We start from the raw sequence: 15426 nt of genomic DNA, 5'->3' as shown, positions 1-15426 counted from the left end.
AGGAGGACATTGCCCTCCTCGCCGTGAAAAAGTACTTCCTGATATTATTCCTGAGTTGGCCCTCCTGCAACCTCTAGTTCTACCACCTTCCCATCTCTGGAAAAGGTTTATTTGTAGATTAATACCTTTCAAATATTTGAATGTCCGTATCACTCACCCCTGTCTCTTCTTTCCTCCAAGGTATACATCTTCAGGTCATCAAGTCTCTCCTCATATGTCATGTGGTGCAGAACCATGCCGTGCTTTTCTCTGAACTGCTTTTTTTTTACATCCTTAGCAAGATATGGACTCCAAAACTGAACACAAAACTCCAAGTGGGGCCTCACCAATTACTTGATGATGACTTAGTCAAAAGCTTTCTGAATATCTAGATACACTACATCAACCGGTTCACCTTTATCCACATGATTATTCATGCCTTCAAAGAAATGAAACAAATTGGTGAGGTAAGACTTCCATTAGCTGAACCCATGATGACTCTGTCACATTTAACCATGTGTATCTATGTGTTCCGTAATTTTTCTTTATAAAACGGTTTCTACTATTTTGCCCAGAACTGAAGTCAGGCTTACTGATCTGTAATTTCCGGATCACCCCGAAACCCTTTTTAAATATCGGCATTACATTGGCCACCTTCCAATCTGCAGGTACTGCGCATGATTTTAACAAGTTACATATCACTAACGTCAGATATCAATATCAATTTATTGTTTAAAGGTTCACTAAGGTTTACAACAAATCAACTGAATATAGCATAAAACAATTACAACAATAAATTCTCAATCATCAAATAAGTTTTCAATTTCCTCCTAAATACAATATAGGAAGATTGAAGATGCACCAGAACACGTAAACTATTCCAAAATGGAATAACAACAACAGAGAATAAGGAATTAAAATATTTTTAAAAATGGACACTTTCACACTGGGAGAACAAAGTAACAATAATCGTTGTAACTGTATCGAGTAGCCAAACAAAAAAATCTTTAAACATATTTATTAGCAACGCCAATGTAAGGCCGTAAATTACTTGGAATAATAAGCAGACAGCTTTAAATAATACTCGTTTATGAACTGGAAGCCAATGGAGTGAACACAAGAATGGTGTGATCCTGTCAAAATTTTGTAACCTGAAGATTAAGATAGCAGACTTATTTTGAATCAGATGTAATTTAGACATCAGCCTAGATGATAGTACTAAATAAAAAACATTACAATAATCAGCATGAGATAGAACAAGTGCCTGAATAAGCAAAGCAAAATTCAGCTGGTCAAAATAAGATCTGACCAGTCTTAATTGCCCAAGTTAAAAAACTTCCCCCCCCCCCATAGATGATTAATGAATCCAGAATAAAATCCGACATTCCATGCTACTGAATCCAGGGCAAGTGGCCTCCTCCATGCCTATCTCAATAGCAGACTATGGACTTTTCCTCCAGGAGCTTGTCCAAATCTTTTTTCATTGGAAAGAATAATCCGAATCATAGTTACCTGATGCTAGGGTCCACCTTGGGGGTCAGCACTCAAGAAAAAGATCTAGGTGTCATCGTAGATAATATGCTGAAATGTTCTGCTAAGTGTGCAGTGGCAGCCAAAAAAAAAGCAAACAAGATGCTAAGAATTATTAGGAAAGGAATGGCAAATAAGACTGAAAATACTGTAATGCTTTTGTATCGCTCCATGGTGTGACCGCACCTTGAGTATAGCGTTCAGTTCTGGTCGCCGTATCTCAAAAAAGATCTAGCGGAATTAGAAAAGAAGAGCAACCAAAATGATAAAGGGGATGGAACTCCTCTCGTATGAGGAAAGGCTAAAGAGATTGGGGCTCTTCAGCTTGGAAAAGAGACGGATGAGGGGACATATGATTGAAGTCTACAAATCCTGAGTGGTGTAGAAGGAGTAGAAGTAAATTGATTTTTTAATCATCCCAAAAGTACAAAGACTAGGGGACACTCAATGAAGTTACATGGAAATACTTTTAAAACAAATAGGAGGAAATATTTGTTCACTCAACGAATAGTTAAACTTTGGAACTCTGCTGGAGGATGTGGTAACAGCAGTTAGTGTATCTGGCTTTAAAAAAGATTCCTGGAGGAAAAGTCCATACTCTGCTATTAAGACAGACATGGGGGAAGCCAATGCTTGCCTCGGATTGGTAGCATGGAACTGCCCTGATGACTCTGCTTCAGTCGCAGCCCTGTGCCATGGCGGTTATCTATTTTCACATACTCCTCGCCCTGCTGGCCGTGGGGGCGGTGTTGGACTACTTCTCTCTCCCTCCTCCAGATTTCAACCCCTTCTTCCACCTCAATCTCACTGTTTTTCCTCCTTTGAAGTCCACTCTATCCGCCTTTTCTCTCCTCTGCCTCTTCGAATAGCGGTCATTTATCGTCCCCCTGATAAGTCCCTTTCATCCTTTCTCAGTGACTTTGATGCCTGGCTTGCCTTCTTCCATGATCCTTCCTCCCCCTCTCTCATCCTTGGTGACTTTAATATTCCTGCTAATGATCCTTCCAACTCTTATATTTCCAAGTTACTCGCTTTAACGTCGTCCTTTAATCTCCAACTATGCTCCACCTCCCCCACTCATCAAAATGGTCACTGTCTTGATCTCATCTTCTCCTCCAACTGTTCACCCTCTAGTTTCCTTGCCTCCGATCTTCCCCTCTCTGATCACCATCTTATAACTTTCACACTTAAATCTCCTCCCTCCCAGTCCCGTCCTATCCTATCTAATTTATCTAGGAATCTTCACGACATTGACCCTTCATCTCTATCCTCCCATGTTTCAAACCTCCTCTCTACTGTGGCACCATCCACGTCTGTCAACGAGGCTGTTTCTTCTTACAACAATACTCTATCCTCTGCCTTAGACACTCTTGCACCTTTGATGACCCGCCCTGTAAGGCGTACAAAACCCCAACCTTGGCTGACTTCTAATATCCGCTACCTACGTTCCTGTACCCGCTCCGCCGAACGCCTCTGGCGGAAATCTCGGGCCCTTGCTGATTTCTTACACTTTAAGTTCATGCTGACCTCCTTCCAATCTGCTCTTTTACGTGCCAAACAGGATTATTATATCCAACTGACCAACTCTCTTGGCTCTAATCCTCGACTTCTCTTCACCACATTGAACTCTCTCCTCAAGGTGCCCCCTCCCCCAACTCCCCCTTCACTATCTCCTCAGACCCTTGCTGAATTCTTTCACAACAAGGTTCAAAAGATAAACCTTGCTTTCTCTACCTCACCAGCTCTCCCTCCACTAGTCCGTTCCCCTCTCTCTCCTTCCCCTCATTCCCTTTCCTCCTTTCCTGAAGTTACTATTGAGGAAACTACACTTCTCCTTTCTTCCTCAAAATGTACCACCTGTTCCTCTGATCCCATTCCCACCCACCTTCTTAATGCCATCTCTCCTACTCTTATTCCTTTTATCTGTCACATTCTCAACCTCTCACTTTCCACTGCGACTGTCCCTGCTGCCTTTAAACATGCTGTGGTCACACCTCTCCTTAAGAAGCCTTCACTTGACCCTACTTGTCCCTCTAATTACCGACCCATCTCCCTCCTTCCTTTTCTCTCCAAATTACTTGAGCGTGCTGTTCACCGCCGCTGCCTTGATTTTCTCTCCTCACATGCTATTCTTGACCCATTACAATCTGGTTTTCGCCCTCTCCACTCAACCGAAACTGCGCTTACTAAAGTCTCCAATGACCTATTACTGGCTAAATCCAGAGGTCAATATTCCATCCTCATTCTTCTTGATCTTTCCGCTGCTTTTGACACTGTCGATCACAGCATACTTCTCGATACCCTGTCCTCACTTGGATTCCAGGGCTCTGTCCTTTCCTGGTTCTCTTCCTACCTCTCCCTCCGCACCTTTAGTGTTCACTCTGGTGGATCCTCTTCTACTTCTATCCCTCTGCCTGTCGGCGTACCCCAGGGTTCTGTTCTTGGTCCCCTCCTCTTTTCTATCTACACTTCTTCCCTTGGTTCATTAATCTCATCCCATGGCTTTTCCTACCACCTCTATGCTGATGACTCCCAAATCTACCTTTCTACCCCTGATATCTCACCTTGCATCCAAACCAAAGTTTCAGCGTGCTTGTCTGACATTGCTGCCTGGATGTCTCAACGCCACCTGAAATTAAATATGACCAAAACCGAGCTTCTCATTTTCCCCCCCAAACCCACCTCCCCGCTCCCCCCATTTTCTATTTCTGTTGATGGCTCTCTCATTCTCCCTGTCTCCTCAGCTCGAAACCTTGGGGTCATCTTTGACTCTTCTCTCTCCTTCTCTGCTCATATCCAGCAGACCGCCAAGACCTGTCGTTTCTTTCTTTACAACATCCGTAAAATCCGCCCCTTTCTTTCCGAGCACTCTACCAAAACCCTCATCCACACCCTTGTCACCTCTCGTTTAGACTACTGCAATCTGCTTCTTGCTGGCCTCCCACTTAGTCACCTCTCCCCTCTCCAGTCAGTTCAAAACTCTGCTGCCCGTCTCATCTTCCGCCAGGGTCGCTTTACTCATACTACCCCTCTCCTCAAGACCCTTCACTGGCTCCCTATCCGTTTTCGCATCCTGTTCAAACTTCTTCTACTAACCTATAAATGTACTCACTCTGCTGCTCCCCAGTATCTCTCCACACTCGTCCTTCCCTACACCCCTTCCCGTGCACTCCGCTCCATGGATAAATCCTTCTTATCTGTTCCCTTCTCCACTACTGCCAACTCCAGACTTCGCGCCTTCTGTCTCGCTGCACCCTACGCCTGGAATAAACTTCCTGAGCCCCTACGTCTTGCCCCATCCTTGGCCACCTTTAAATCTAGACTGAAAACCCACCTCTTTGACATTGCTTTTGACTCGTAACCACTTGTAACCACTCGCCTCCACCTACCCCCTCCTCTCTTCCTTCCCGTTCACATTAATTGATTTGATTTGCTTACTTTATTTATTTTTTGTCTATTAGATTGTAAGCTCTTTGAGCAGGGACTGTCTTTCTTCTATGTTTGTACAGCGCTGCGTATGCCTTGTAGCGCTATAGAAATGCTAAATAGTAGTAGTAGTAGTAGTAGTAATTGCTGCTAATTGAGTTTCTGCCAGGTACTTGTGACCTGGCTTGGCTACTCCTATGTTCTAAATCCAGGTACACTAACTGCTGTTTCCACATCCACTAGAAATGAGTTCCAAAGCTTAACTATTTGTTGAGTGTAAAAATATTTTCTCCTATTTGTTTTGAAAGTATTTTGATGTGACTTAGAACATAAGAATAGCCATACTGGGTCAGACCAATGGTCTATCTAGCCCAGTATCCTGCTTCTAAACAATGGCCAATCCATGTCACAAGTACCTGGCAGAAACCCAATTACTTCATTGAGTATCCCCTAGTTTTTGTACTTTTTGAAAGAGTGAAAAGAAAAAATGGATTCACTTTTACCTGTTCTACACTACTCAAGATTCTGTAAACCTCTATCATATCCCTCCTCAGCCGTCTCTTTTCCAAGCTGAGAGATGCCAAGGACGCAGGCTGCATCAAAGTGAGGGGGTCAAAATGGCCAGGCCAAAAAGGTGGGGGTCAGATCGGAAGGGTCAAAACAGTAGGATCAAAGCAGCGGAGTCAAAAAGTGCTTACTTGCAGAAGAGGTATTTGTAATCTATCTTGGGGTTGCCAGCTGACTTCAGATTTTCCAGACTCATTGATTCAGTCTTGGTTTTACTTCCTCAATTGTAGGAATCACTGTTTGGATTCCTCGACTACATGTTCTAAGAAACTTAGGGATCCCTTTACCAAGCTGTGGTAAAAAGGGCCCTGCGGTGGAGGCCCTTTTTGCCATGCACTGTGGCCCTTTTTACCACAGCAGGTAAAAAGGCAAAAAAATGGCATGCCGATGCAGTAAGATTTCACTTACTGCGTGGCCATGCTGCGAGGGGGGAGCATTTAATGGCATCCACAGAGGTGGCATTAAGGGCTTCCTGGCTAACCTGGCATTAACCAGGTATCGTGTGGTGCTGCTCAATTATTACCAAACGTAATTCTGGGTATTCTATAAGAAACGGTTTCAAATTACAAAATTGGTAAATATAACAGACACCTTCATGAAAACTTTTAAACAAAAATTATTTCTCTCATTACTCAAATTATATATATAATTACTTTTTGTGCAGAATCCAGTAAAATATATAGATATTTATTTGTTGTGCTCAGTTTTTTGGTGTATTGCTGTGGACTGAAAATCCAAGCTTAGCAGGTGTCCCTGCTAAGCTTGGATTTTCAGTCCACAGCAATACACCAAAAAACTGAGCACAACAAATAAATATCTATATATTTTACTGGATTCTGCACAAAAAGTAATTATATATATAATTTGAGTAATGAGAGAAATAATTTTTGTTTAAAAGCTGCTCAATTATTGCCAGGTTAGCGCCATGCTGGAATATTTTCCCTGGAGCGGCAAATTGTGTGCGCTGGGGCTGGAAATACCACCGGTGCCCATGTTTGGCCAGCAGTAGTTCCAAATTAACGTGCGGTAAGCCCGCATTCAGCTTACTGCCGCTCTGTAAAAGGGCCCTTTATGTCTCTGCACACAGTACGGTAAAGCCAGGACTCGATCAGCATGTCCTGAAATCTGTAGCCACAGTAACAATCCTAAAATGGTTTGGAATGGATAGGGAGTCCTCTTTACCATTTTATTTTTCCACTTTTATCAGCTTTGTTCAGCTTGCATAGCAATGCACAAATAATTGAAAAAAAAAAAAGCCAAATCAAAATAATTATATTCATTTCCACAGATTTTTCAGTTGCATCCATGCTTTACTATGCAGCAGCCTTGAATGCTTGCCTGGCAATACAAAACCTTCTTTTGAAATCGACACATTTGTAACTTATCTCCCAAGTATTCAGAGAACCTTCTTTACACCGCTGAGGTCAGAAGGAGATATGAATTATTGTATATTTATTTATCCCACTTATAGTCCTCCTAAAACCTAAGCGGGTTCCAATATTAAAACATTCACAATAAAAATACTAACAAACACAAACAACAAGACAATGACTACCTCTATATACTAATCACTCTCTGTTTCTACCCTCCTAATTACAGCAAGATCAAATTAGTTCACTAGGCACGAAGCCATAACAAGACGGAATATATTCAGAAGAATATACAGTATTTATCAATGCTGTTGTGCCTTACCAGGAGGTTGAGGGCCAGCTTAATCTTCTGGAAGCAGTCAATAAACTCTTCCTCTGTGGGAGGCTTGGCTCGCAGTGTGAGCATACCCTCTGTAGGACAGAAGAAAATCATGCAGATTCAGGCTTCAGTCTCTTGGATAAAAAGTAGCAGTGGACACTTAAACCTGCATTTTCACCAGGTAGATCTTTACTGAAAAGCATGGCGACGTTGTAAATATTGCATCATCCTATGTCCTCCTTTATATCCTAATTCTGTCTCAATGCATCACTCCCATCTCCAATTCATGCAATGTATCTGCTGGACCTGTCTTACCATGGGTAATCCCTGTTCCTTCTTTCTACGCCTGTTTCATGCAGTGTACAAAATAGCTGCCAATTTATATCACTGATAAAAATATCTCGGTATTGTACAATAAAAAAAGCAAACAAACCATACAACCAAAATTACTTGCATAAAATCATTAAACAAGTAATAAAACCCAGGTACTTACCTGTAGCAGGTGTTCTCAGTAGAGAGCAGCATTAATGATGGAGCCTAGTACAGGAAAGCTTCTCCATCTTCAGTTCGTTGACGGTTTTAAAAAGCATACTGCACATCACTCCCCCCCCCCCCCCCAAAGCAGTTTGTGTGTATGGCAAGAGAGAGGATCTAGGGTCTTAATCTCATACCAAACTGCAAACTTCTTCCATTTAAAAGAGTAACTCCTCTTGGTGGAATCTTTCCTGGAAGCCAGCAAGACACTGGAGACACCCTCTGGCAGAGGAGGCAAAATTCTAGGCTCTCAACATCCAGGCCACGAGAGGTGGGGACTGGAGGTTGGGATGAAGAAGAGACCCCTCTCATTCTGAGTAATGAGGGTCAAAAAACATTCCAATCTTCATGGCTCTTTAGAGGGTAACTCCAGAAGAAGAGGGAACCACACCTACCCTGGCCAGAATGGGGCAATGAGGATCAAGAGTCCATGTCTTGCTTGAGTTTCAGGAGAGTCCTCCCTTTTAGAGGAATGGAGGAGAAAGATTGCATAGCAGGCCAGCAGCATATACCTCAGTCCGGAGAAGTACTGAGGGACTTTGTTGTTGATATGAGTGGCAAAAAGATCTACCGAGGGGGAGCCCCACTCTCGGAAGATCTTGTGGGCAATGCCCATGTTAAGAGACCACTTATGCGGTCACATGATCCTGTTCAGCTTGTCTACCAGACTGTTCTGTTTCTCTTCCAGATATGTAGCCTGGAGCACCATGCCATAGCTGGTGGCCCAGGTCCACATTCTGACTGCCTCCTAACACAAGGGGTCGGATCTCATACACCTCTGCTTGTTCATATAATACATGGAAACCTGGTTGTCTGTTTGAATCAAGATAATTTGGTTCATCAGCTGATCTCTTAAAGCTTTTAGAGCATTCCAAATTGACCAGAGCTCCAAGAGATTGATGTGCAGTCAAGTTTCCTGGGTGAACCAAAGCCCCTGTGTGTGGAGCCCATCTACATTGGCCCCCCCAGCCCAGGTTGGACACACCTGTGGCTATGACCTTCTGAGGTGGAAGAATTTGGAATGGTAGTCCCAGGGTCAAACTGGAGCGAATGGTCCACCAGAGAAGTGAGCCAAATTGGGAGTGATATGGATGACATCCACTAGGATCCCCTTAGCCTGAGACCACTAGGAAGGTAGGATCACTGGGCTTTCCTCAAATGAAAACACGCCAAGAGTGTGATGAAATGTTGAGTCCATGTGGCCCAGCACGTCTGCTGAGCTTTGACCTGCTGGATGCTGCGGACCTAAGTGGTAATGACTATTAGAGCATCTGCCCGAGCTTGTACCATGCCTAACAGGGCTCCAATGAACTCCAATTGCTGTACAGGATGCAGGTGGAATTTTGGATAGTTGACCATGAACCCCTATAGCTCCAGCAATAGTCCTCCACATGGAGTCAAGAGCACCCTCCTTCGATGTGCTCTTGACCAGTCAATAGTCCAACTGGGGAAACACATGCACTCCCAGTATGTGTAGCAATGCTGTGACTGCCACTAGACATTTGGTAAAGACCCTGGAAGCTGACACAAGGCCAAAGGGTGGTACATGATACTGGAAGTGGCATTTCCCCACATGAAATCTGAGATACCTCCTGTGACTGGGAAGTATCTGAATGTGGTATGGGCATCCTTTAAGTCCAGACAACATAGCCAATCATTTGCCTGAATCATGGGGAGAAGGGTGCCCAGGAAAGCTATCCTGAACTTTTCCTTGACCAGATACTTGTTCAGGCTGCTCAGATCTAGGATGGGATGAGATTCTCCCGTTTTCTTGGGCACAAAGAAGTACCTGGAATAAAATCCCTTCCCTTCTTGCCCTGGTGGAAAGGGCTCAACCACACTGGCCTTTAGAAGGGAGGAGAGTTCCTCTGCAAGTACGTCCTTGTGCAGAGCGCTGAGTTAAAATGCTTTTGGTGGGCAATTTGAAGGATGTTTGCACCAATGGCGGGCATAACCGTGGCAGGCTACTTAGAGAACCCACCAGTCAGAGGTTACATGGGGCCACCTTTCCAGGAAAAAAAAAATCAGCTTCCTCCCCTACTGGTAGGTCACACGGAATAGCTACTTGGATATGATATCTTGGAGCTACTCAAAAGCTTGTCCCCTGCTTTGACTGGGGAACCAGTTTGAGCTTTGAGGTGTGCTGCTGCCTGGGCTGGGAGCGCTGGGGTTGAGCCTGTTGGATGGGACAGGTAGAAAGAGTGAATCTACACCTTTGAAAGAAGTAGGCAGTCCTATGAGGCCAAGCTGAAAACCTTCACGAGGAGGTGGTTACAGAAGGAGGTTGCCAAGACAGGGGACTTGATGGTGTCAGAGAGTTTCTTAATGAGGTCCATGACCTCATCCATCTTGTTGCCAAATAGGTTATCTCTTCACCAATGAACGTCTGCTAATCTCTCCTGAACTGCTGGTTCAAGGTCTGAGACGTGCAGCCATGAGAGTCTACACATCTCCACTCCTAAGGCAGAGAGTAGGGACGCAAATATCAAAAGTATCAAACATGTCCCTGGCCAGGAATGCCCTGCATTCCTCCTGCTGTGTAGCCAGCTGATGAAACTCTGCAGTCTGCTGTGATGGAAGAGTGTCTGCAAAGTGTAGCAGACTCTGCACCATGGACTTCAAGTACAGGCTCGTGTAGAGTTGATAGGCCTGGATGCAGCAGAATCCAGAGTCCTGGCCTCCCTGCCCAAGTCCTGGAGCTTTTGGCCCTCTTGAGACCAGATTCAATCGCCATGGGGCATGCAGCAACTGGGTCTTCTCGAATCCTGGAGCCTTTTGGATGTAGTATATCAAATCCACCTTCTTAGGAATAACCTGCATAGAAAGAGGGGTCTCCCAATTCTTCATCTGTCCATCACTGAGGTTGGCATGGAGGGGTACAGCAATTGCTTCCCTATTGATAAGAGTTGTAGTACAGAATGGTCAACAACTCTACCCTAGGCTCGTCCTTAGTCTCCAACTTAGCAGCCACCAATCACTTAACAAAACTGGTAAAGGAGAGTCCCTCAGTAAGGGACTTCCTTCTTTCCTGTGGAGGGAAGTGGTCTGAGGGGATGCAATAAGACTTCCCCTCCGAGAAGTAGTCGGCACCATGTCAGAATTCCATGACTGGCCCACCTCAGATTCAAAAAGCTCCTCCTGGGAGAAATGAGTCATCACCTGCCTCGGTCTATTGGAGGAATGTCCAGGCCATTCAAGGTGCTGAGGTGCAGGTGCACCATCTGGCCGTGGGGAAGCTTTCTCCCCCAAGGGAAGATACCACATGGGCCAGCCTAGACTCCAATGCCTCCAGAGGCAACAGCATTGGCTGCTGTTCCAGTTTTCGAAGAAAACTGAAATAGGGATAAGAAATCCAGTAAGTTATCTTTGGTTACATGTTCATTGGACAACATATTAGTACCTGTGAAGCAGCAAATGATAAGTTTGTGTGTAATCTTAGATTCCCAATTGTCTCTTCGGGAACAAGTAGGATAGGTCATGAGATCATGTTTTTTCAACTTACGTATATTAGTCAAGTTGAAACTTATTCTGAGTACTTATGATTTTCGGACAGTGATGCAACATTTAATACTGACAAGATTGGACTACTGTAATGATTTGTATCTAGGAATGGCTAAGTCACGTAATAGAGCAAGAAATCCAGAAATCAGCGAGGGGGGGGGGGAGGTACTAGGTTTGAATATGTTACACCTCTATTAAAGCAGTTATACACTGGTTGCCTGTGTTTTTATCAGATTCAGTATAAGGTTTTGACATTGATTTATCAGAGTTTGTATGAAGCCAGCCCATAGTATCTGAAACAAATAATACAGCTGTGTAGATTACTGTGACAACTGAGATCTGACAATGATAGATGTTTGTTAATTTTGAGTAAAATCCATTATGCAGAGACAACAGCATGTGCTTTCTCGTGGCAGGTCCATTATTATGGAGCAGGGTCCATGGATATATTCAATAGTTTAAGAAAATATTAAAGACACATTTGCTTCTGCAAGCTTTCATTAATACCTAAATGTTGAGGTGTATTAATTGATAAAAATATCCTGTTCAGATGTTTTTGTTAGTTGATGTTTGGTCTTAGTTTTTATTGTAAGCCATTTAGTGTTAGACAGGATATATATGTGGGAGGTAATGGTAATGGTGATGGGGACGCTTGATAAAAATGATCATAATATAATCAGATTTGATATTAGCTTTGGAGTAAGTATAAACAGGAAATCCAATACATTAGCGTTTAACTTTCAAAAAGGAGACTATGATAAAATGAGAAGAACGGTGAAAAAAGACCTTAGAGGAGTGTCTGCCAAGGGTCAAAAATTTACATCAGGCATGGAAGCTGCTCAAAAATACCATCCTGGAAGCCCAGGCCAGTAAAGAGGATGGTGGGGGATGGGGAGGTGTGGGGAATGAAGAGGTTGGGAGTAGGGGGGTCTAAAGGGTGGAGGGGAGGAGATGAGGGGCTTCGAGTCATAGTAATGCACAGATGCTGGGTACTAAGACAGAGATCTATTAAATAATTAAAGTATGGCATAAGTGATGATGCAATCCTGCTGTATGCCACTTGTTTGGGGAATGGAAAAGTTTGTATGCTGCTTGGGAGTATCCTGGGGGGGGGGGGGGGCTCTCAGAATTGGGAAAATGAAATTGAATATTGGGATAATACTCTTACATACACTAGCTTTTTGAGTTATTTTCTTAATAGACTTGTATCCTGGAATGTAGCTGAGATAACAGCCCCCATTAAGAGGATCAAAATGTTGGCAACATTTAATAGTCAGAGCTGATAGAGTATGTCTCCAAGAAACCAGGCTTTCAGACGTAGAACACCAAAAGCTGAAGCGACAATGGGTAAGGAGGTGTACTCTTCCTCCTCAGGGTGTAGAAGTGGTGGTGGTGGTGGTGGGGACGTGTGGCAGTCCTCATTAGAAAATCTTTACATGTTAAGTCACCTAATAGCCAATGACACTGAGGGGTGCTATTTGATGCTCCAAATTAATCTTCAAGGGTGAAATATTCTATTTATTAGGATTTATTTACTGTCTTTTTGAAGACATTCACTTAAGATCGTGTACAGCAAGAATAAGTCAAAATATATTCAATAAACAATTACAGCAGTTTAGTTGTTTACAGTGGTGGAAATAAGTATTTGATCCCTTGCTGATTTTGTAAGTTTGCCCACTGACAAAGACATGAGCAGCCCATAATTGAAGGGTAGGTTATTGGTAACAGTGAGAGATAGCACATCACAAATTAAATCCGGAAAATCACATTGTGGAAAGTATATGAATTTATTTGCATTCTGCAGAGGGAAATAAGTATTTGATCCCCCACCAACCAGTAAGAGATCTGGCCCCTACAGACCAGGTAGATGCTCCAAATCAACTCGTTACCTGCATGACAGACAGCTGTCGGCAATGGTCACCTGTATGAAAGACACCTGTCCACAGACTCAGTGAATCAGTCAGACTCTAACCTCTACAAAATGGCCAAGAGCAAGGAGCTGTCTAAGGATGTCAGGGACAAGATCATACACCTGCACAAGGCTGGAATGGGCTACAAAACCATCAGTAAGACGCTGGGCGAGAAGGAGACAACTGTTGGTGCCATAGTAAGAAAATGGAAGAAGTACAAAATGACTGTCAATCGACAAAGATCTGGGGCTCCACGCAAAATCTCACCTCGTGGGGTATCCTTGATCATGAGGAAGGTTAGAAATCAGCCTACAACTACAAGGGGGGAACTTGTCAATGATCTCAAGGCAGCTGGGACCACTGTCACCACGAAAACCATTGGTAACACATTACGACATAACGGATTGCAATCCTGCAGTGCCCGCAAGGTCCCCCTGCTCCGGAAGGCACATGTGACGGCCCGTCTGAAGTTTGCCAGTGAACACCTGGATGATGCCGAGAGTGATTGGGAGAAGGTGCTGTGGTCAGATGAGACAAAAATTGAGCTCTTTGGCATGAACTCAACTCGCCGTGTTTGGAGGAAGAGAAATGCTGCCTATGACCCAAAGAACACCGTCCCCACTGTCAAGCATGGAGGTGGAAATGTTATGTTTTGGGGGTGTTTCTCTGCTAAGGGCACAGGACTACTTCACCGCATCAATGGGAGAATGGATGGGGCCATGTACCTTACAATTCTGAGTGACAACCTCCTTCCCTCCGCCAGGGCCTTAAAAATGGGTCGTGGCTGGGTCTTCCAGCACGACAATGACCCAAAACATACAGCCAAGGCAACAAAGGAGTGGCTCAGGAAGAAGCACATTAGGGTCATGGAGTGGCCTAGCCAGTCACCAGACCTTAATCCCATTGAAAACTTATGGAGGGAGCTGAAGCTGCGAGTTGCCAAGCGACAGCCCAGAACTCTTAATGATTTAGAGATGATCTGCAAAGAGGAGTGGACCAAAATTCCTCCTGACATGTGTGCAAACCTCATCATCAACTACAGAAGACGTCTGACCGCTGTGCTTGCCAACAAGGGTTTTGCCACCAAGTATTAGGTCTTGTTTGCCAGAGGGATTAAATACTTATTTCCCTCTACAGAATGCAAATAAATTCATATACTTTCCACAATGTGATTTTCCGGATTTAATTTGTGATGTGCTATCTCTCACTGTTACCAATAACCTACCCTTCAATTACGGGCTGCTCATGTCTTTGTCAGTGGGCAAACTTACAAAATCAGCAAGGGATCAAATACTTATTTCCACCACTGTATGACCCAAATAGTTATGACCTTTTACAAACAAATCACATGCTTGTGCAATGTCTACGTTGGTAAACCCTGAATACTGGCACAGGATTTCAACCTCGTTATGGACCCACAGATGGATAGATCACCCAGTCTAGTGGTATCCCATAGGGAGAAAGAGAAGGGATTGAGATATATTTGTCAGGCATTATAGATTTAGTTGACCCATGGCACTTATTATAACCTAATGAAAAGGATGTTACACATTTGGTTTGGGCCCATGGATCTCTCTAAAATTGATTACCCTCTTGATTCAGCGGGCTTCTCCTCAGTGCAATCAGCGCATACGCCTGATGGAAGTGTCTGATCATACACTTATCTGGATAGACGTTGCTATGGAACTGTATTATCAGACCAAAACATCTTGGAGATTTCATTGAGATGAAGATTTTTGCCCCGAGTAACTGCTAGAGATTACACTGGTAACTTTGAGGAACCAGACCAGACACAAATAAAGTGTGCTGAGAAACAGTACGGTACAAAATGGCCCTGCAGAAATAGGCCACACAACGACATTGTCACATTTACAGATTTTTTTTTAAATGTTGCCTTTTTCTCCTATCTTTTGATGGAACAGGACCCCTGAACTAACACCTTTAATATATGTTGCTTTCCTTCACCTGCAACTGCTGTGTGGCTCCGCCTTACCAGGACTTGGGGCCCACCCTTGTTCACATTACTACACGGCCATTTAACACTAGAACTACCAATAATTTTCCCTACCTAGGATAACCAATAGCATGTCATTTTGACCCTAATTTTAAACTACTTCTTATGTAAACATGGGAGATGTAACTACAGTTAACTCAACAGAATTACAAGCAAATATAGTATTTTAAAATAAAAATCAATGTTTATTCATTATAACTGATTGAAAATTCATTTTTCAAACAATTATGAAAATTGGTGAAAATGATAAACAAATAATTAAACAAATGGAAGTAA

The 15426-nt window shown here is 43.5% G+C and overlaps 1 protein-coding gene across 2 annotated transcripts in view; it reads right to left on the bottom strand.

The window, feature by feature from the left end:
- Positions 1-15426, bottom strand: part of EPS8L2 (EPS8 like 2) — a 278628-nt gene that overhangs the window by 65125 nt on the left and 198077 nt on the right. For both annotated transcript variants that reach the window (XM_030201298.1, XM_030201299.1), the window contains one exon: positions 7195-7283. In XM_030201298.1, coding sequence (XP_030057158.1) covers positions 7195-7283 — 89 coding nt within the window. The remainder of the gene's footprint in view (positions 1-7194; positions 7284-15426) is intronic.

This window comes from Microcaecilia unicolor, chromosome 4, assembly GCF_901765095.1.
Source record: "Microcaecilia unicolor chromosome 4, aMicUni1.1, whole genome shotgun sequence".
Classification (NCBI taxonomy): domain Eukaryota; kingdom Metazoa; phylum Chordata; class Amphibia; order Gymnophiona; family Siphonopidae; genus Microcaecilia; species Microcaecilia unicolor.
Note: the sequence above shows the minus strand (reverse complement) of the source record. Positions and strands in the feature narration are given on the sequence as shown.